The sequence below is a fragment of the Eupeodes corollae genome, chromosome 2 (genome assembly GCF_945859685.1).
Source record: "Eupeodes corollae chromosome 2, idEupCoro1.1, whole genome shotgun sequence".
Lineage (NCBI taxonomy): Eukaryota > Metazoa > Arthropoda > Insecta > Diptera > Syrphidae > Eupeodes > Eupeodes corollae.
This window is the reverse complement of record NC_079148.1, coordinates 157,999,026-158,022,932: the sequence shown is the minus strand read 5'-3', so window position 1 is coordinate 158,022,932 and position 23,907 is coordinate 157,999,026. Positions and strand designations below refer to the sequence as shown.

General features: G+C 33.3%; 1 protein-coding gene across 4 annotated transcripts; it reads right to left on the bottom strand.

Annotated features, from left to right (window-relative positions):
* Window positions 1-8,577: 8,577 nt before the first annotated feature.
* LOC129946164 (protein split ends) lies at window positions 8,578-23,450 on the bottom strand. 4 transcript variants are annotated; one of them, XM_056056241.1, is made up of 9 exons: window positions 23,336-23,450; window positions 22,337-22,555; window positions 19,817-19,905; window positions 19,161-19,753; window positions 18,933-19,097; window positions 17,665-18,351; window positions 16,266-16,529; window positions 16,080-16,204; window positions 8,578-16,013 (listed from the first exon to the last, which is right to left on the bottom strand). In XM_056056241.1, the coding sequence occupies exons 2-9, from the start codon at window positions 22,362-22,364 to the stop codon at window positions 9,817-9,819; spliced, it is 8,148 nt and encodes a 2,715-aa protein (XP_055912216.1). In that variant the 5' UTR covers window positions 22,365-22,555; window positions 23,336-23,450; the 3' UTR covers window positions 8,578-9,816. The 4 variants fall into 4 exon arrangements, with proteins under 4 accessions (XP_055912216.1, XP_055912217.1, XP_055912218.1 ...); XM_056056242.1 differs by having other exon boundaries at window positions 16,266-16,403; XM_056056243.1 differs by lacking the exon at window positions 17,665-18,351 and having other exon boundaries at window positions 16,266-16,403.
* Between the last annotated feature and the right edge of the window lie 457 nt (window positions 23,451-23,907).

The following is a 23,907-nucleotide window of genomic DNA, read 5'->3' as shown; positions in this document are numbered from 1 at the left end:
TAGCATTACTTAGTAGAATTGTATGCTCAGAATCGAAACAGTTGTCAGACCTCAGCAGCTTATCCAACGTACCTCTTTTTGGCTTCTTTAAAGGGAGGTGCAGCTATGATGATACCGGAATACTTATTTTGGTACAATATAAATAATGTGCCATAATATTTTTTTATCCTTTTCAAATTATATATAAAAAATATAAATAATAATCAAAACGGTAGAAAAAATGAAATAACATACTCGAAAGGTATTTAAAATAATGTAATATTATTTAAATTTGGGATATTTTTTAAATGTTTAGTATTAGATTTCAATCAATTTAGTCTTCAAAAATAATAAAGAATTGAAAAGGTGTATGTTCTAGAAAATTTGTCTACAAGAAACCTCTTCCCAAAAATGGAATGTTTATAAAATTTGTTAAAATATTTGATTATTGATTAGAATGAAATAAAAAAAGAAGAATGAAAATTGGTTTTCTTCTTCCGTGCTGAGAATAGAGTAATTGGCCATTAAAATCTTTGACTGTTCTTAAAGCTCTTGTCAAAATTTAAGATATTCAGTTAATTTATGTTTTACTGTAGTTTGTTAGTCGCGGCATATTTCCCTTCTATACTTACTTAAAACACCACTAAATTCCAAAGGCATTCCATTAACAAACAAAAACAGAAGTTATATTTATAACTAAATTTACCATATAATATTTAAGCATGCATACTAATTTAAATAAAATTCCGTTTTTAACGGTTTTGTTTATATATAAGTTGTTGGTATGCAAAAACAAATCGAAAAAAAAATTTAATTGTGCAATTAATAACCAGTCTACATTATGTATATGTTTTTTTTGTTTTTTTCTTTTTTGTTTATTTTAACTAAGTTTGTAAGTCGAAAAATAACAAATTTAAATTTGCCGGAAACATACCACACCCGAAAATTAATAATTGTAATACTTGTGTCAATATTGCATCATGCTTTTTTGCAGGATGAAGGTCAAGTTTAATTGAGATTTTTTCGGTACACACTTTCTCCTTATGAAATTTAATGCCTTCTCATATAATAATTCTAGTACATAAGTTTAATATTCTTTATTTCAGTATTAATCGATCAAAATATTTAAATTAATATAGATTCGATCAACAAGATGAATATATTGCAACAATCTTTGCACGTTTTCGAAAGTTCATTGCTCTGCACATCGACTTCATATTTATTCTAAAATTATACTTATATTTTTTGAGAAACTTTTTCAGGTCCAACACGTGTTAGTCATGAAATATTATTGGAGGATTTGTGTTGCTTAAATTTTAATGGCATTGATTAAATTTCTCATTAAAAAAAAACTTGGCAAAAAATTAAACTTTATTTTCAAAACATTATTAAATGATAACGCCCGCATAAAGTTTCGAGGCAGTATTTGGAGTTTTAATTACAATATTAATAAATTAATAATCTTCGACCAGATGCCTTTAAATTATGTAGAATTTGAAATATTACTAAAAAAAAAAAAAAATTAACCGGAAACTTTAGACATAAAATAAATTTATTCGTTTGGCTATTATCTAAATAAATCATTATTGTTAAAAACTTTTTTCATTAAATGATAAAACTCGGTAGTTGTGTTTTAAAGCACTGTTTTGAAATATTTACGACTAGCGAACAACAAATTTTAAACAATCTGTTTCCAAAATCAAATCAAAGAAACCTAAATTTGTGCAACGGAACTCTCAATTCGGAATGTCATAAACTTGAAAGTTATATGCGGTTTAAAAATATAACTAAAAGTTAGAATAGTCAGTCATTTTGTTTGCTTTAGTAAAATATTAAAAAAGAGTAAGAGCATTTAAAATAAGCTGACAAAACTTGTCAGAATGGCTTTAAAAATTAACTTAATTGTTCAAAATGTTGCTTAATGTGTCGTTGATTTTAAAATTGACTGAATTCCATTGATAGCAAATAATTTACTCAGACATTAATAAATTCATTATTTTCACAAGACATCAAACATTCATTTTTATTGTTCCTTCAATAAACATTTAAAAAAGAAGGGAGCGAAGCCCTCGTGAAAATTTGATGAATAAGGACTATTAACAAAGAACGTACTTGCATAAAGTGTTTAAGATATACTTTTCTATTGTTAAAGTTTCAAAAATTTGACAAACCTAAAAATAGTTTCTTAATGGAAACGAGCTTTAAAATTTTTTGATAAACATTTCCGCAGATAAAAAAAACTACGCTACAAAAATGTTAATTATTATTATTCTTTATTTTCATCTCATCTTTAAAATAAAATACATTTTGTAGTAAGATTACCGACTTGGCATGTTTGCCGTCTGTAGGAAATGACATTATATAAATAACTGTTAATTAATTTAAATATATACGAATCAATATGATATATTAATTAAGTTATAAATTCGTTACATAACAAAATATTTTTTAAAATTACAATTTTGACGTGATTTGAAACACAAAGTGCGAATGATGTCAAAAGCAATTTCTATATGAAAGGACGAGCTTACAGCATTTGTACACTTTCGACAAACCCTCAGCACCATTTAATAACCCATATATTACTCTCTCTTCAAAAAACAATATTCTTATTTCCTGCGAAATAAAAAAAATGATAATGTTTATTCCGATTTTGATAGATGAAAACTACTACTTTATTATGTTAAAAGCAAAAACGTATTCATTTTGTATTAATTAGTTTTCCTTTTAAGTAAGCAAATACTTATAATTGGACTTCTCTTAGCTCCAAGGTAAATGATTCAAATTCACTAGAGCAAGTCCACTATCATACAAATGTCAACTTCTTTCTTTAATTCATCTTTTATTCTTATTTCGTCTCGTTGAATGTCACTTTAGTTTTTTATTAAACATTTACTTTTCAATTCATCTTTGAGCTTCTGTTTCCATACATGATGCAAATTGCAGAAAGTACAATATATTTACAGTCACATTTTTGTTGTTCAAGTCTTCTTAATTTGTACATCTAGGGTAAGGTTGTATTGTTTATTCGTCTGTTCATCAGCAGAAGCCCCATTTCCAAGACAAAACTATTCAACGATTAAGTGATACGTCTAAACAATTAAAACAAATTACTAAGTTAAAAATATAATTTTTCTACATAAATGATTTTTAAATGGGTTAAACATTTTCGTATCTCGTAACATTTTACTACATTAAAAATCTCAAAATATTACTTCAATTTTTAAAAACTAACTGAAACTAAATAACTTCACGAGTTTCTGACATTTCAAATAATGAGCTAGTTTATATTTTAAAAATGTCTCAGATGGATTGACAGAGCACGAGAATTAAATATTCATTTAAAGTAGCTTTGTATTTCTTTTCTTCCTTTTTGATTTGTGCGATAAGGAATCTTGAGAAACCGAATCTCTTCTAAGATTTCTTACAGAAAAAGTGAGAAATGTATATGAGGAATATATTTCTGAAAATAAGAACATCTCTGAGAACTTAAAATTATAATCTATCCAAATAGGTTCGTTCCCAAATGGAAGTTTGTTTGCTTCGTTTACTATGTTTTTTTAACAGTGACTGCTAAGATGTGTTCAGATGCTCTGTTTTCAATAAAAAAAATATTTTTTACAAATATTGAAAACAGGTTCTTAAAAATTGTTCGCTGTTAAATTTAAGTTATAAAATATCCATCAATTATGCACTTTTTTCCTTTAAAATCAAATACTTAATTTCTTTCATAAATGTAAATTTATATTCATTGGTAAAAGTTTTAAATTTTAAATAATAAATTACTAATTTAAAATAATTTATTGCACGTAATCAATTGACTAAAATATAACTATAAATAATGTTACTTGGGATTTTTTGATACCCTTACACAAAAAAAAACATTTATGAAGAAAAAAAGTAATTTAAGATTTTCAATGCTCTCAACAAGATGACCTCCATTGAGAATAAGAGTTGAATAAATTTATCTTTTTGGGGACACTTTCTGCATCTCACAATTTGTTTCCGGATTGTTGGTGTTTTTAAAAGTGGAAATAACTGGTATTTATTTTATTCAAATCTGCAGTACCACCTGACTAATATTATAAATTTTGTAAATTGCATTTAACAGAAAGTATTTTTAAACTTTTAAACCAACGCGTTCCAACGGTTTTTGTTTCCTCTTTTTTTTATTGTGATTCATCGATCTCGTTTAGCTTTTAAGTATTTGGTATGGTATTTTGTATTATGTAGATTAAAAGAAGTTCAAAGAAAAGATGAGTTCAATGACCATTAAGTTCAAATTTCAATATAAAAAAGTATTGGGAAGAAAGAGATTTTTTAATTAATGCTATTAATTAAATAAAAAATTAAATTCCTTTTGAAAGAACAAAGAACAATTAGTTTCATTTAACAAACGTAAGATAACCATCTCAGGAATTTCATGTAATGTAATAAATTATATTTAAGTTATGTTATTTGAATAGTGTTTAAATAATAAATAAATAACTATTTACAGATTAGAAAAAAACATTGAACACTCCCAATGCCAAGAAAAGATTGTCAATAATTATTATTGAAATCAATATTTAATAAATCACTGTAGAATATATGATATCCACTCTTCCGCAGAAGAACAATTACAATTTTATTTTTGCTTCTTATTTTTAAAGCCAAGGTCAATTGTTATAATTAAGAAATATGAGATGTTGCATGAAGGTTTATGAGAAAAAATCCAACCCATTCTAAAATGTTATTTGTAATACCAGTGTCAATATTGCATCATTCATTTGAAGATCAAGATCAAGTTTATTCTACCAAAAAAAAAATAAAGACATTCCACAAAAAAGAAAAACTTTCTCTTTTTCTATAAGGTTGCCAAGGGTTTTTCAAACATAATGCATGATAATAATTTGTGATTGTTTAGAAAATTCATACTAAGTTTTATTTCTTAATTTAAAGATGCTCACAAGTTTGTCACTTTGACTAATTGACTTATTCCACACAAAAATTCCAATGTCTCAACTCTCAATCTGTTATAGCCCCGGAAATGTTTCAGTTATTAGGTTTGTGGTTCCAAAAAAATAAGAAGTTATTTTGTTTTTAAATTTTGAGACGCTCAAGAGGACATGCGGTTTTTTTTAAGTAACAAAAGAAAATAGACAACTATCAAAAATTAATTTCTTCAATAACAAATATGTGATAGTTGTACTTATTTCCAATAATTGCATACTTAATTCTGTCCATCAAGATGATATAACCTCACTCAAGAGACTTTTAAATGTATTTCTAACTTAAAAAGATGCATTACCGTCTACTTGTATTAGCTTTTTTTAAAACAAAGAGCTGTTTCTTTTTTTAACTCAAAAGAAAACAATAGAAATAATGTTTATTAATAGTTTATAATATATGCAATGCAATAATATAACTTCTAACAATACTGTGGTCATTATTCAAACTTACGTCTACAAGTTACTAAGTGTTACACAATTACTACTCGTACATTGTATAATCGTAGTTCAAGGATATTTTTTTAAGTACATAAGCTTATGCATAATGCCACAATTTGTCTAGGGTTATTGCGCGCACGCTAAACATAACTTTTATAATATGTAAGATATAAATTGTATACAAAAACAGAAACAGAATACACATTTCATAAATCGTGAGTGAAAGATACTTTTTTAGAATAGCACGATCTGATCGATAATCTGATATTCAAAATATTTGCTATAATGACTGTTTTATTAACAATGGTACATGCATCACATCTGTCTGCTTATCGCCCGCCATCCCTGACATTAGCATATTCATATAGACAGCGACAATATTGCATTGAAATGTGATCATTGAAATTAATGATTTCAGTTATCGAATATCGTTTGAATTATTAACTACCTAACCTACCACTAAGATCCGTTTTTGTGACTACGAGTATATTACTTAAGAAACTATCTTGCATTGTATTTTAACAAATTAAATAATTGAGCATTTACTAGAATATATAGGAATAAATAATCGTTTATTTAAAATAATAAATAATATTCTTCATTCAATAGAAAAATTAATAATTGTAATTAATTCGTATAATAATAGAAATAAATACACGCTACCAAATGTGCTATACACTCTCTAAAATATGGAAATTCAAATTTGAATTTATCTTATCTTGTTGTTTTTTTTTTTTGATTTTTTGTGGGATGGGTATAAATAACATACATCTTCTTTATTTCAGCTTTTAAAGATTATCTTAAGTAATTTTTCAATATAATTGACCAATAAAAGTTGAATTATTACTCAAAAATACTTAAGGAACATTAATTAAAGTAAAACTCACATTTCCTGAAAAAACCCATAACCCATAAGAAAAATATAACCAGTACAAGAAGCCAGCTAAATGAGAACTCTTCCAATAAGTCGTTGAATAAACTTACTTACTTGTATATAAAGCTAGTTCAATGTACAGGATTTCCGTACGAATAACTTTTAACATAAGGGTCATGTCATGATTTTTTTTTGTTTTCCTATTTTCAGAATCTACTATCTATATCTACTCTATTCACAAAGAATTGACACGGTCGCCGCCACCACTACCGCCAATAGCCAACCGTTACCGCTCACAATAGATTGATTGATTTATTATCTGTTGGATTAAATCCGAAGAAAGCAAAACGAGCACAATTATTCTGAAAATCATTGCCACTTTGTGTCTTAAAGCTAAATTAAAACAAAGCTGTTGGAAATTGCGAACATAAAGCTGTTGGCATGATTGTGTTCGGTTAACCTGCTGGTTGGTAATATTTGTAGTGAGGTTGAGAGGGCGAAGATATTTGCCCGCACGTAGGCCAACTTCTCGGCTCATTGATCAACCATCCAACAAAACAATCCAAATCAGCTAATAACTATTCGAGTCTGCGGACAAGTTTCAGATAAGGATTTTGTTGTGAATAAACTTTACAAACTCTGACGGAAGTTCGCCAATACTTCAATGGGTTGAAACTAAATCTTTAGAAAAAAAAGTAAGTTTTTAATTAAACTTTCTCACGAATTGTAACAAATTCATTTTTAAATATTTTAATAACAATGAGCATTATTATTTTTTTCAATGCCGGCTTTTTGTACGAACTTAGGTTTAATAAATAAGAAGACAAACTCCCCAGAGTTGTTTTTAAGTTGTCAAGACATCAGCTAATTCGTAGGCTTTGTTTTTGTTTAAAGTTTGCTGTTCAGGTCTTTTGTTGGACTGCCAAATTTTACACGCCATAACACATGTATTTTATTTTAAATTCAGTTTACAAAACATAGACGTAATTTTATGTAATATTTAATCAACACACGTCAATTAAAATGATTGAAGTGCGTCGTGATTGATTGAAGTGGGGTGACACCCCGAAATTGTTTTTATATACATATTTTACGTTAGCTAGTTAATATTTATACGATTTTCACTTTAAAAAAATTGCCATTCTTTCGGTCTTGCGTCGTAATTAAATGGTACCATAGCAAAGTCATTATAAATGGAAGAACAAAAATTATAAAATTCGTCCTTCAAACAGACTTTCAAAAAGCGTAAAGCAAATTTATTACCCCATCTGACTAATGCCTCCGAGTATTTTAACCTCTTCACGGCTAGTGGCACACTATGTTTATATTATGTATGAACATTGTTGTATATTAGAATATTTTAATTCTTTTAATGATTTTTAAGATTATATCTTAACACATTTAACCCAACAAAACGAATGGATTAGTCTTTTTAAATGGTCTTATAAATAATCGTAATAAAACGGCTGGCATCTGGATCCCATTTGGTCTTAAACAACGAAGAATTGTTGTACGCGATCTTATTCAAACACACTCATGAATGTGTTTGCTTTGAAATCGATAATTTATTCAGTAATGTATGTAAAATAAACTGTTATGTCTAAGTTATTGCGAAAATGATCAATCTCAGAAGCGTAAAATTAATTTAAATTTTTCTTTCAACACTTTCTGTAACATTTCAATCAACCAGCCTACACAAACTCAATGCTTTGGTTAGAATTTTTTGCATTTTCAAATTTCCCAATGACCAAGCCGCTTATTATTTTAAAGTATGTGCGATTGCAATTATTACCCTTTGCGGATTTGAAGCAAGTTGAAAGCAAGGTTAGACCATTATCAAGGGGATAGAAAATAAATTACTTTACAGTATGTGTTGATCTTGAAAATAATAACTATCTATATGATGGTTGGTGACTAGAAAGTTATGAATTTCCTGATCTGTCATTTAAAACAACTTCAAGTGCCTACTGTATTTGGTCTCAGGAATTAATCACCTTTTTAAATAATTCATGAAAAAAAAAGTTTCAAATAAACCAGTTATTTAGATATCATTCAAACATTGGGAGGGAATCTTGCAACTCCACGAGTATTCGTTTCGGCTGTATAAATTTGGAATCTATTGATCAACGACGGCGCCTAAAAACAATAAAAAGAATTTATTTTGGCATGGGCCCACCATTTCTCGACCTACCCTTGATCTTTATGTCAATGTTGGTCCTTACATTGGCAACTCGCATGTGAAAGCTTGAAAAACTTCACCCTCTATCTTCATGTCGAAAATGAAAAAACAAATCATTTTGTTAAAATTATTTTATATAGATTTTTTGTTTAATAGTTTTATACATAATTTTCTCTATTACAGAATACCTGCAATTTTATCGTAAATTAATTTTACTTTTTATACAAGTTTCTTAAATTTAATCTAGGTACATTAAAATTATGTGTAATGACTTATTGTCAATAACTAACACAAGTAATATATTTATATTTTTTCTTTTTTTTTACGTTTTCTATTTATACAAATCAAATTTTAGGTTAACAATTTGTTTACATTTAAATGATATTAATATTTCTATATATAAATTTTGTATAACTTAATTTTGCTTTTAATCTTAATTCAACACAAAAATACATGTATCATATAAATTTTCTCTTTTAATTAGTATAACATTTTTTAATACAAATACAAAATAAAATTTAAAAAAAAAGAAATATATCGACTTTCCTTGACGGTGTAAAAACTTTGTAATAGAATTAATAAAATAGAATTAGAGTGCTGATTAAATATGCTATATTGGTTGTGTTTTTATGTTGTTGATCTTTTTTGTTTATATATAAAATACTAAATAAAAAAAATAAAAATATATGTATTGCAATCTTAGTCGTATATCAAAAACTTTACGCTTAAAAATGTAAGTGATTTATTTTAAACTAAAAAAGAACTTTATATGAAGCTATTTACAAAATCTCTTAAGAGTTATCATTAATTCTTAGTATTTACATCAAGGAATGTTATACATATATTTTTGTTTTGTTTTATACCTATATATAAAATATTTATATTTTCAATGATTTAACGTCAACAAAATATAACTACATAATAATGAAATACAAAAAATAATAAAAATCAAATCTCAAAGATTTAACAAAACTTAAATTAAATTAATGTCACACATAATTTAATTTAAATCAAAGAAAATTTTACACCACCTCACTCCTAGTCCTCTTGTTTGTGGTACGGTACATTGGTACATATACATAGGTTAAGTGTCTGTAGTTAAAATCTCTTCGATTTTACTGAAGAAGACGACGTTGTGGTAGGCACTAATTTAAATTTTTGTATACTTGCCCAGGAAGGCCTGTTCTTTTTGTTTGTTTTTTATTTTACTAATAAATGGTTTACTTTGGGGAAATTTAAGTTGAAACCTTATTTCACCGCTCTTTGGTTTTTAGTAGTGTGTATTTTTGATTCATTCAGATTCAGTGTTAGTGCTTTAGAGAGCTTTATTGCTGCTGCTCGTGTTCCTCCTGCTGCTAGAACCACGGTTGCCGATTAATGTCGTATGGTTTGGGGATTCCGAGGGATGATGCGCGATAGCCACCCGGCTGAGGATAACCAGCTGGGCCTCCTGGAGCAAGCAGACCTTGGTTGATCATCATCCGAGCTCGGAAATCGTCTTGACGTTGCATGTATTGCTGATAAAACGGCGAATTGGCATCCAGCTGCGGAGCGTTCACGAACGGATTAAAAGCCGGTGTCCTTGAGGATGGGTGTGCTAGGAATGGATACGAAGCAGCAGCTGTATTGTTGGTTTTGTCCACTGCGGTGGCATCAGCTGTCCCCGTTCGATGTGTTGGAGTCGGCATGTAGTAGGGGTTAGAAGCATCGCGAAATTGATCTAAATAGCCAGTGTTTTCACCATAAATTCCTGCAGCTGAAAGCCCCAAACCAGCGGGTGATGGTCCAAAGTTGAAAGCACTTCCGGGGACCATGCTAGCAGCAGCTGCTGCGGTAGTCTTAAGCGATATAGCGCCCGCATCCGACGACGACGTAGACGAGGGCATATTAGAAGGTGCACTTACGCCAGTTTTGAGTCCCGCATAGAGCTGGAAACCTTGAATGTTTTGCATCTGCGGATGATGTAAGTTCATTTGCTGTTGAGCACTTGCATTTGCCACCTGACTGTTCGCCACCTGGCTATTTGCAACCCCCGTGCCACTCTGTGGCTGTGGAGCATTGTGGGTGGCTTTTGCAGAAATTTCATTAACAGTAGTGGCAGCAGTCACTGCCGGTGTCGTCGTTGCCTTTTTGCGGCCTCGAGTCTTTTTGGCTGGCTTTGATTCCAGAGCAATAACGTCCAATGGTTGGCTCGAAGGTGGTACTACCGTATTGTTAACATTGCTCACCGACGACGGGACATAGTTGCTTTGGGGTTGCTGTTGCTCTCTTGAAATAGCAGTCGTATGGCTCCCATAGGGAGTAAGATTCTGGTACATTTGTGTTGCTATATTCATATGCGCCACCGGCGGCATACTTTTGTCATAATAGCCTACTCCAGTCAATCCATTGTTTTGTGTGTTTTGGTTCAAGCCCATCATTGTTTCATCCATCACGGAAGAGAGAGGGTGATGATTTATGTTAAGCAATGATGAGGTTGGACTCCCATAAGTTTGCGGCTTGTAACTATTTAGATGACTAATTAAAGAATCATTTGGTTTGTCAATTGCAACGGAAGAAGATGCTTGTGAGAGGTTTGTGGGGTAAGAGTTTTGTGGTTTGGTGTAGATATTTTGTTGTTGTTGCTGTTGTTGTTGAGCCTGCTGTTGCTGAACCTGTTGTTGTTGTTGAACCTGTTGTTGCTGAACCTGTTGTTGCTGTTGAACTTGCTGTTGTTGAACTTGCTGTTGTTGAACCTGTTGTTGTTGTTGCAATTGCTGTGGTGTATTGAAAGTGTTGGAATTTGCCATATTAAGCGGTTTCGTCAATAAGCTGTTGTTATCTACAACGGGTTGTTGGGTTTGTTGTGGTTGTTGTTGTTGTTGCTGTTGAAGGGATGAGTCTTTGACCGCAGTCGGATTTGAGTATTCTTTGGAGTAACCCATATTGGCTGCCCGATTATAAATATCAAATGCTTTATTTGGTGGTATATCCAAGTGCTTCCCATAACCGATCGAACCCAAAAAGCTATCATACATCTGCTGTTGCTTGCTTGGTTGCTGTTGCTGTTGTTGTTGTTGTTGTTGCTGCTGCTGCTGTTGTTGTCTCTGTTGTTGTTGTTGCTGAGCCTGCTGCTGTTGTTGCTGAGCCTGCTGTTGTTGCTGAGCTTGTTGTTGTTGTTGAGCCTGTTGTTGTTGCTGAGCCTGCTGTTGCTGAGCTTGCTGTTGTTGTTGCTGCTGCTGTTGTTGCTGCTGTTGTTGTTGTTGTTGCTGCTGCTGCTGCTGCTGCTGCTGTTGTTGCAGTTGTTGTTGAGGATCAGTCCGCTTCGCCACTTTATTGTTATAGTCTGGGTTCAGAACATCATTTTCGTTTTCTAAATGACGTTTCAGGGGATTTGTGTTGGCGTTATTCTGTTGGTCCTGAAGGTATTGATCTTGAGGCTTTGGTGTTGACAGGTCTTTGCTCATAGCAGCCAAAGTGTATTGGGCGTAAGTTGGTGGATGAAATTGCTCGGTAACTTGTGACATATTCCAATCTGTTGTTTTGTTAAGGTTGAACATAGATCGCATAGTTGCATCTTGCTGTGGCTGCTGTTGCTGTTGTTGTTGCTGTTGACAAGATGTCTGTTGCTGTTGATAGGCAAGATACTGCTGAGTCGTATCGTATGTTGGAATATCAGTTTGGGGAACGGTTTGTTGCGCTGGTTGTGGGTTACTTGGCACTGCAAGTTTAGCTATTTTGGGAGATTGCTGTGAGGGATTATTAGTCGCATCTTGGAAAACATTTGGAGGCTGATATGCAGAGCCAACACTGCTCGGAGTGTATGGCGAACTTTGTTGCTGTTGGTATGGGGAGTTCGAAGGTTGCTGGTAGGGGGAGCTTTGCTGCTGCAGTTCTGGCACAGCTGTGGTATCACCAGTTTGTTGATTTGGAACAGTATTTTGGGCCACAACTGGAGTGTCAATGGGTGTTGGTTGGAAGGTTAAGTTTTGGGAAACTGATGCTTGTTGTTGGGTTTGCACTACCGGAGCCGTTGGCTGCTGATATGGTGAATTTGGATTTTGGTATGGCGACTGTGCTGGATGTTGGTAAGGGGAGTTTGCTCCCGCTTGGTAGGGGGAATGTGGATTTGGTGTGCTCGGTGACATCGAAGAGTTGTAATCAGATTCCTGGGATTGGGGTTGTTTATATTGCTCATACAGATTGGGTATCGGTGATGTGGACGAGTAAACTGGTGTCTTGCTTGCTTCAGACCCTGCAGAGGGTGCATAACTATTTCCGCCATAGGGTGAATTTCCACTCATCTCAGTTGTAGACACGTTGGGTGACGATGCTGACGAATAAATATGCTGTGAGTACTGTGGATAAGGCGATGGGAGTTCCCGCGGACTGCAGCTCTTATCGGGAGAACTTTTTGTAGTGGTGTCCTGATAGAATCCAACTTTGATAGTACCGTTCAACGGGTATGGAGAATTGGGTTTTCCCACATCTTCTGGCTTTGGAGAAACCATGATGGGTGAGGCTCCAATAGGTGACGCCCCAATAGGTGAGGTATAATTTCCTGAATAAGACCCAAAACGCTCGTCGATTGCAATGCGTGGACTGTCAGGATCTTGACTGAAAGAAGACCTTTCCGAAATTGTGCTTCCTGTACTGGCTTTTCGGGTACGAGGCGGTGGTTGCGAAAAGTTATTATTATCTGATGGAGATTTCATAGCGTTTAAGGAAGTACTTGATGTTTCAGATGGTTTATCAGTAACTGGGACTTCGTTTGGTTTCAAAAGCTGTTGTTTGTTTTCTTCCTCCTCAATTTTTTTGGTTTTCTTGGGAACCCCAAATGCCTTAAGCCATGCACTCAAATTCGGTGTAGCCGATGACGTATCGCCTTTAGGTTCAGGGTTACTCACTTTTTTCACCTCAAACGGAGTCTCATTTAAGCTTGAAGAGGACTTTTCAGTCTCATTTTCAAGTGGCTTATCAATAGGCTTAGCAAGTTCATCTTTTTTCTCTGAAATAGTTTCCGTTTTGTCCCTATCTACGAAACTATGGGAGTGTCCGAGGCCAAAGCCATCATTATCCAGAACGCTGCCTAAGCTTAACTTCGGAACACTATCGTCGGTCTTCACAACGAGAGCATTTTTAATCTCCTTAACTTTTTGCTGCACTCCAGGCGGAAAGAGTTCATCGGGTTTGGCAACACTTTGAATAAGATTACCTTTTGTCTTGCCTGGTTTCAAACGATCAATAGTTCCCACTAAGTCTTTTCGCCTTGGATTCGCACCTGCAGCAAGCTTCTCTTTAAGCGACTTTCTCTTGGCTTCTTTTTGCATTTGATTTTTAATGTGTGGTGGTGGAGGAGGATTGACTAAAAGTTGAATCGTGGATGGTTCTTTGGGCTTTGGCGGTATGACTGGAGGAATCATTGCTGTTGATGAAGTGGATGATGCGTTCACACTTGTACTTCCACCCGAGTTATTGGAATTACTCGAATGCGGTGGAGTTCCGCAACTTGAACTGACACTGCTTGGTCCAATTGTTGGTATAAGTTCGACTATCAAGTCCTTTTTACAAGACGGCACTTCTGCCTCGGCTACCAAATCGTCCAGAGATTCCGCAAGCTTCGGAACTAAGTCAATTTTTGGAGTTGTAATAGGCACTGGGCGTCGAAAATCAGCAGGATCGAGTTTCGTTGACACAGAGTCGAAATCATCTAAAAGAGCATTGTAACGCGATGGTGAGTTACTGGCCGAACTGAATTCAGGGAAGCGAGGTGTATGCTCTAGCCAGCGATTAATATCTTTTAATGTCTGCTCTGTTTCTAACTCAAGTGCTTCCAAGTTGGTTGCTTTACCAGTAGCGGCAGTCGATTTTGATTTTGATGGGCTTTCCATTGGGGGCGAAACCGGTGCAGGTGTAGCAGCGGCAGCAGATGAAGCCGCTTTTCTTGCAGGTGTCTTCTTGGTTGCTGGTTTTTCAGTGTCTTTCGCTGGCTTCTTTACTGCGGCTGAATTTATTGTAGACTTTTTTGGTGCTTTGCTGGTTGTTGTCTTTGGTGGTTCAACATCTTTCAATGCAAACTGGTTTTCTTCAACTTTAGTTGTTTTCTCAGCTGATGCCTTCTTCTCCATATCTTCACTTTTCTGATCTTTTGATGAAGGTTGCTTTTCTTCTGCGAAGTCTTTGACTTTAGCTTTAGACTTATCAGTAGACTCCCTCTGAACTCTAGAGCGTCCTGTAGAAGGTGCGTTCGGTGAAGAGGTAGCAGCAGCCGAAGTCATCTTTTTTGGTTCTTTTTTAGCCGCTGTTACTGTGCTTACTTTTTCTTCAGTATTATTCGTTCGACTTCGCCGTTGTTTTATCAAGTCATACTTGTCTAAGAAAAGCGGAACATCCAGAGGAGTTGTTGATATTTTGTCGCTCTTAGCAACGGATTGGTCGGAGATACTTCCTGTTGAGTTTTCTTTTCGGTACTCTGGCTTTTTGGTCTGTTGCTTTGATGTAGATGGCTTTGGAATTTCCACCACCGGAGGCGTTGGTGGACGTTCAATAGACGATTCCCTTGAACTACTTCGTGTGGAAACTGATCTAAAATCATCTTCGTCGTATTCCTCCTTGGAATCATCAATAAGTGCACTTTTGGCATATTTTTTATGCAAATCGACTTTGAAAGGAGAAACACTGCGAGATCTTGATTCCTCCTTTTCCTCTTCATCATCATCTTCATTAACATTTTCTTCATCTAATTCCTTGACTTTGGCAGCTTCTAAATATTCAGCTCGACCTGCTTGACTCTTATTTCTTGCAGCAAGAGCTTTTGATCGAGCAGTTGCATTCACGGATGTTGATCGTTTCGCCCGACTTTTTCTCTTTTTCGAAACTTCTGTTGTTCCTTTTTTAGATTTTTGGCCCGCGGCAGAACTTTTTTCTTGTACCTTCGCAGGCGGTTTGCTTACTTCACTTATTTTTTCATCCTCCGATTCCGATTCGTCTCCAGTTTCACCATTTTTATGTGCTCGTTTCGAATTCGACGTGGCATTGATCTTTTGCTTCTTCTTACTTTCGCCATTCTGCTTTATACTTGTTTTTTTCTTCGTCTTTCTGCCACATGAGGTTCCCGGGTCATCCTTCTTCTTACGAGACTTTGCTTCGTCTTCAGGCGAACTACAATTATCCTCATCTGGAATTTCCTCTACAGGTTTACTCTTGGATTTCTTCTTTCTTCGTTTGTCCTTATCTTTTCTCTTCCTCTTATTCGAACGACTTGCAGACTCTTGAATAACTTCGCTTTCGATTTTCTCCTCGTCTTCTGTTCCTTCTTCGTTTTTATCTGGCTTTTTAGAATTATGTTTTTCCAATTTTGTATGAGTCTTCTTGCTAAGCGCACCCGCCACATTATTTTCCTCATCGCCTTCGGAGTTTTCCTTATTGAAATACTTCTCTCGGAAGACGTTCATTTTGGAGTCAGGATAGTTAAGGTTTGCAGAATCATCATCATCGTCCGACATGTGGTCGAAATATTTTTTAGTTGCTTTATCAAACGCTTCCTGCAGATTGTTAACCATTTCTGTGTATTCTGTTGGCAGTTAGTAAACAATTTGAAATTTTAGACTTTGAAACATTATTTTACTGAAAACCTTACCGTTATTTTGTCCATTGTACAGCCTACAATTGTTGACTATTAGTTTGAAATCATTTCTGAATTCGCTAAACTTGTTGTACTCCCCATTATCAAGTTTGTCTTCCATTTTTAAAAGGTCCATCGGCCTAAAATTGAGAAGAGGCATAAGATTTTAATACATACGGATATTAGCTGCGTTGATCTTACCTTCTTATGATCGTATAATATCTGGGGGCGATGTCTTCCTCGACGGGGTCCATAAATGGCCAGGCGTCTCGGTGGTTCTTCACATAAACTAGAACCTTATGCATGCCGATTTGAAGCACTTCGTCGGTTTCGGTAAAACTAAGAAAATTCGGAGGATTTTTGTTGAAGTTTTTGTTGTTTATCAGAATGCTTGGATTTGTTTGACTAATATTGGTTGTGCTATAGAAATATTTATTCGTACCGCTGTTCGATGACGACGTTACACTATTTTTGTGATGTTTCGTATTATTTACAAAATGGTTGACGATGAATGGGTATTTTTTTAGGGGGGAAAGTGCACAAAAAATGGAAATCATATTATTATTTTCAAGCATTAAGGGGTGAGTGCGATATTAATAGATACACCAAACATATAAGAACATACGAACATAGAAGCACATCAAAAAGCCAACTTTAAAACAATACTCCCTTCTTGCGCTTGCGATAATTTACAAGTAAAGAATATTTTTAGATTAAAACTACATTTAAGTTATTGAGTTAAATGTAAATGATTTTGGATGCATACTTAGCTACACACATACCTTACCTATCGTAAGATGCTATAATTTTTCCAATGGCAAGGCAAGGCGTAAATCGATGTTTTTTTCATAATATTCAAAGCACCTATCATTTTCTGTAGGACATGAGCTGCTGAGCTTAGAGTTACTGCCACTTTTTAACATGAAGCAACCAATAATTTGAAATCTAATTTCACTACTTTGAAACTTTTCAAGTTTAACAAGCAAATCATATCTTAAATTTTCGAGTACAATTTTATTACTCCAAATTAGGTTTTTTTAATGTTAAATGTGCGGATAAACGAGACCCGGATCTACAAAATTTGATTTTAAAGTAATTTTTTATGTAGTGACAGCCAGGGGCTGTTAAAAAAAGATTTTCCATGACGTGGCAAAGTAGAAATGCGACTAGAAAATCGATGCAAACACATGCGTAAAAGCTTTAACCATTTGGTCAATGAATTTTAGTAATGCCAGTTTTTAAAATCTGTGAACTCATCTCGATCAATTGATTTGGAAGAGAAGAGGACTGAGTCTCTAGTTTCTTACTTTCTTAGTTTCTATTTTTTTCTTTATCTACAACATTAATCTAGCACATCATACAATCTTTTTTAATTAGAGGCAGTCAGGAGTTTTAAAAACCTTACAATTTGTGTGTATTGTAATCCAGTGACTCTCCCCATAATAGTTCCTAAAATGCTTAACTACTGGTGTACAGTTTTAAGTACCAAACAATTTTAAAAGATACCATGCAATTTAGAAAAAAGCTTGCTACATTACTACATAACATAACATTTAGCAAAGAATATTATCAACAGCGTTACTACAAACAATAAACTTACTCTTCTGATGAGGACTTAGATGAGGTTTTCTTTTTACTCTTAACTGTTTGTTCAGCATTAATTGCCGATGTACCAGCACGCACAGTTGAGGCTGATGATGTCGACGCAACTGATGCTGTTGTTGGTGGATTCTTTTGTTTCTTCCCACCCGACTTGCTTCCAGAATTGCTAGCTCTTCGAGCTGGTGGTGGTTCTTGATCTTTGCCTTCACTCAAAGGCGGAATAAAAATATTTCCCGGTAAGGACGATAGGGAATTGTTTGTCTGCCTGCCAGGCAATTTTATATTTGTAGTTGGTGCCATATTATTTTCCGACTCAGATTCTGAATCGGATATGTAGCGGTAATTCTCCTTGTCCTCAGTTGTTGAAGAAGAACAATCACCACTTTCTCTAGTTTTTCGAGTCTTTTTAGTTAATAAATTCGGTTTTTTTAGTTTGTGTTGTTGTTGAGTTGTAGTATTCAAGTCTAGATTCTGGTTGTCTTCAAAAGTTTGAATTTCGTCTGGGTTGCCTTGTGATGCTTGATCGGCCTGATTTCCTGTATTAGTCGATGTCGATTCAGCGCCTACATCGTCTGGTGTTAAGCAAAAGGTTTCTCTCTGATATAAAAAATCACTGGAATTAGTTGTGGGTCTTATTGAACTTGCATATGTTGATATACCACTAGCAGTTGAAGTAGACTGGGAGCTGTGCATAAGAAATATTATAAACCATTTTTAATGAGTTAAATGTACAAAATGAAACATGGGATAACAAGGGTAAGGGGAGTGGAACCAAATATAAAATTTTTAAATTTATATTTATATGTATGTCTGTATGAATATATGCATAAATATGATTATGATTTATATGCAATAATAATGAAGAGGACGGGCATTATGGTACAAGGAAACAAAAATGAATATTTAAATAAACAACGCATGCTTACATATAACATAAATGTCCAAAGCAAGAGAGAATAAAATGAAGCCCATAAAAAGCACGTTCTCTCGAATTGTCTGACACCTATTTTTTTTATTATACTGCAGTTGCGCTTTGTTTTTGATAAAAGAGTTTCCAAAATATGTATGTATTGCAATTTTCAGTGTCAAACAAGTCGCTCACGTTTCTGCCAATTTTATGGTAAATAATAATAAAAAACAAAGCGCTCTAAAAGTTAGTTATAGTTGATTTTTTGTTGGTAGTATGAAAAAATATTTCACCGAAGACTGTATTTTTTTGTACTACTTATTTCTGTATTCAGTATTCAGAAGTCTTAAATGTCTAACCGTCTTCTTCGGCTTTTTGATGATGCTATTCGGGGCGGCTCAAGAAGTATACGCTGTTCTAAACGAGCTCTTTCAAGGCGTTCCGCTTTAACTCGCTCTTGTTCCTGACGCGCCTTAACTTCAACTAAATTTCGGATACGACTTGAGTTCCGAGTTTGAAGTAATCTATAGATAAGAAATATTTAACAATTTATCATAAATTTTACATTTTCTACAAAAATATCTTACTTCTTTCTTCGAAGTTTTTCCCGTTCTCGAAACAGCTGTGGCAGTTTCGGTAAAAAGTTTTCATTTAGTATATTATAAAGCGCTTTTTCTTTGACATTTGTAGCCGACTTAAATTTGCTTGCTAGATTCTGCCAATCTTCTTCAGTGAAGCAAATCACTTGCCAGATTTTGGTTTTATTATTTTGTTTTGTGTCTTCGCGGTAGAGTCGCGTTCCATAGAAATACCAATATCCGGAGTTTTTGGAATCATATCCCAACGGCTCCACCCGAAGACTGTCTGCTTCTAGGTTGCTGAGAATCACTTCAACATCTCGGGATTCTAATCGAAAATGACATAGTGCGTGTAAAATGAGTAAACGCTTGCGAACCGCTAATGATTGAAAATCGATATCCGTATCAAAATGATTTTCTATATTATGTGTGCGACACTGTTGGCGTAAGTAACGCCTTAAGAACATCTGATAATTGCTCGTTGTGATGTCATTTGCAACACACTTGAGAGCATCGCAACCTTTCAAGAGACGAACAATAAGCTCAGGAACTAAGCCAACTTGGTAGTCGGTGCCATCGCATAAAAGAGCTGACTCTAAATCCTATTTTGTAGAAAAACGTTAGATTGAATTTCTTGCCGATGATGTTTCCAACTTTTAACTTACTTCTATGTCAATATCTGGTAGATCAAATGCTGAACTAAACAACGAACAAAAATGAGATATGCACGGTATCTCCCACCATGATTGAATATCTAAAAATTAAATCATAAACAAAAATAATTTTCTTTTCTTTTTTGTTACACTAAAATTAAAATTAAAACTAAAATTTATTCTAGATTTGTGAATTTTAGATTTGAATTGTTTGTTAATTTCTCATTTTATAACTTAAATAGATTTGGTGTAAGATTTTTTAAGGAGAAATTTTGGGATTATATGTAATTTCCATTTCAATATGATTTGTATTTATGTTTATTTAAATTATTTACAGTGAAATAAAATATCATTCAATTTCCAGAATCCAAAAAGCTCATGAGAAATGAAACAAAATGTATGTTTGCGCAGAATAGTACTTCTCTGGAGCATTCTTTTTAAAACAGAAAAACGTAAATTCAATATTTCAGAGAAATCTAAACGAACATATGTATATGATATCAATCCATGTTGAAGCTGTCCAGATGCACAGTTTTTGCATAATAATAATCGCTCCAGGCCCCTAAGATCCCCTGATGGGTTCTTTGAATATCTAAGACATAATCTGTGAAATATTTTGAATACTTCAACAACTCTTGTAAAGCAGTATTTAAGATGGCATGCAAGTCTTTGCAAAACAAATTTCGTGAGAAATTTAACTTGAGTAAAGAATTTCAAATGTTATTAGAACCAAAGTATTCAAAGGACACTTGACTTATATTTGAAATTTGCAATAGGCCCTGTCAAGAGCTGTCATATTTTTTAGACCCAACTCTCTTGCAGTAGTTAAAAGTGTTTCTACAATCATAGATTTGTTCCCAATTTTATTATCAATGACGTATGTACATAAAATCGTCATTATAACAAGTTTAAAGAACGTATTACAAATGTATTAGATCATTGAATTGACGTTAGTTTAGAATACCAAGAATTATAATACAAAATATTGAAAATATTGAAGCTTTAAATTTAAATAACATTATTTTTTCATTCTGATTTTATGTAATCGTATTAGAAAAATAAAATGTCCAAAGTAGAACTTTCGGAGTTTCGGAGCAATAAGACTGAACAGGGACATGCATAAGGATTGCTCAATACATTATACGTGTATAATTATATCGTTCCCAAGACACTAATCATTTTAAACAAACTCTTTGAGACTTTAAGAAGTGCTAAGTACTATCAAAAACTTAAAATGTGTGTGAATTTTGAACATTTTCACAAAAAAGAACAAACTACATTCCACACCAAAAGTTTTATAAGCATGTTTGGTGTTTTTAATTAATTAAAAAATACATTCAAATTTTTAGAAAGAACACTAAGTTGAAGTTAATTGCAAATAACCGTATCTTTGCAATATCAATTTAACAAACTGTAGGCAATTTTAGGAATTGAAAGAACAAAAATAAATAAATAATACTGCCAATATTATTTGTAAACGCATAACAGTCTTTGAATATTAAAATTTTATTTTTTGAATTGTAATTGATGAATTTTGTGCTCAATCATTGGAGTTAATATGAGCTATTTTTATGTGACAGAACGGCAATGACAAAAACGACTTATTTTGCTAAGCTTTTTAGTGGAAATCTGTATTCTGCTATTCCCTGCATTGACCCAAAATTAGCTTAAATTTGTTTTTAAAGTTAATTTAACAAATATATTGAAAATAATATTGATACAAATTTGCATTCGAAAAATTAACATGAATTGAAACATTCCTTTAAATCGGATAGCAGAATAAGGCTGATTGAAATCTAAAAGGTAACAAAAATGTTCCTTAAATAGGTATAAGTTCTTACTATGTATAGCCATTCGAACATTTGACATAAAAAGAACATTTATAAAATTTAATACATGGTAAAATTAAGATTAGGGACTTCAAATTTCAACTACCTAGATCAACGTTTATTTTTAAATAAAGTTCCATTTAAAGTGAACACTAAAATGAGATTCGCGAAATCAGTGATTTAATCATTCGATTCGCTATTCATAATATTAAACAATTTTTTTACAATCTTTAATGGAATCCTTTTAGATTCTTCAACTATTTAAGTTGTTCTTTTTTTTCTAGCGAAATTCCTGCCCTAAGGAACCTACCTATTGAAAATTTTTTTTTAAAATAAGTTTATTTTTGAAGCTTATACAAATTAGTAAAAAAAGTTATCTTTATTCCTCAAACGAGAACTAATCAAACCGTCAAAGAAGTTTCGTACCTACTGTTTACGTCAGAAAAAAAACTAGATTTGCCACTTTTTACAAATTTTCAATTCGAAACATTTTTTCTTTCAGAATGTTGTATCGCAGTACTTTGATCTCCTAAATCCATCACGAATTATTTTCCCCAACTAAAACTCCTTATTTAAAAAGCCACATGAAGTTCTTAAAAAAAAATTATAAGGAACAAATATAGGAAGTCAACAAAAGTTAGACATTTATTTATTACACCTATCAGTAAGTCATTCGACATCGAACATTTAAGTTTACACTTACCAAGGAGGCCAATGAAAGTAGAAACCATTTATGAATAGATACACTGTATACAAAAGTTTCTTTATCACTCTCAGGTTAAGTTCGGGTATAAAGTGTTATGCTATTTCCAATTGGTGTGTGTATAGTCCTTCACCATAATTTGTGTATTTTGATTTGGATTTGGAGTGATCGATGACTTTGCTGGTAGCTTGACTGCCTTGCATCCACTATGCAAGGACTCTGCATTAAAAAGAAAAAAAGGCAAACAATTAGATGAACAACTTTTTATAAACATAGAAAATTTCAATATATATGTATGTATAGAAAAATAAAAATTCATGCCGCGCTTATTTATTTTGTAGTTTCTTTGGATAATAACATATGATGGGTGATCGAACCAACAAACGCAAAACCTGGCGCCCCGGAAGGAGGGGCAAGGAGCAACCAAAGGCAAAAGCAGCACTAGCACGATTTATACAAACAGCAACATATGGGCTGCTTTGGATTGGAGTAGAAGCACAAGCAGAAGTAGAGGTAGAGGCAGTGAAGAAAATGTACGACACAAATTTTCTAGCTTTTCCTTTCTTCGTTTTGAGGAAAGTTTTTTTTTGTACTATTTTTTTCTTCAATGTTCTTCCTTCTCTTTGGGTCTTTATTGATTGTTCCCAATTCTCCATTTATAGTTAATGTTTTTATTACATGTGCGAATACCAAAACGGATGGATTTTCGGCATAAATATCAAGATTTGGTTTGGCACAAAAGCCTCAATCGAATTTTAATGTTTCCCTTTGGATGGAAATAGAAAATATTGCTGCACTCCCACTAAGAAAAAAATTTTCACTTGCGCAAAAGTTCCAACATTTTAAAGAAAGAAAAAAAAGAAAAACTTCAAACCAAAAGCAAAACCAAAAGGGCAACTTTTTTCGATCGGGTTTTTTCGATTGATTGTGGAATTGGGACGACATAATTCATAAATAAGCAAGTTTCTTGATAATAAATAAGCAAATGAATGTATTTACACTGATTTTAGATATTTTGCAGATAGTTTTGATTTTTATTTTGCGGGTAGAATCCGAAGAAAAATGTTTTGCCATTAATCGAATTCCTTAGAGGTGCTGGCACACTAAACGTCTTCTGAACTCTGAAGAAGATGGTCAGTCGTCATTCGGGAATATGGCGATCCTCGTTTGGCTGCAGTGGCGGTATATGCGGAGGAACAGGAAAGGCTGATATTTTTTTAGAAGCGCACTTGGCAGATTTCCTTTTTCAAATGGGTGCTAGAGAGAGAAATTAGATGGCATTGCGCGTGTTTTCTTTTTTCAAAAGTATACTGATAAACTCAAAAGAGTAGGTAAGCTATAGTTGGTTGTGGGTGCTTCTCGTTCACTTTTCAACTTTTATCACAAAAAAAAAAAAAACAAAGTAACCAAATTTGCTTGTGTATGAGGGAGCTGGAGGTATGGTTGCTAATTTCTCCTTTTCAAACTGATTATCAGAAGATGTGTTCAGAAAGTCAATTCAGGAGCTTTGCAGAAATGTATAACTTGATTTAATTTTATAACTCGTTTTATGGTACTTAGGAAATTCATGT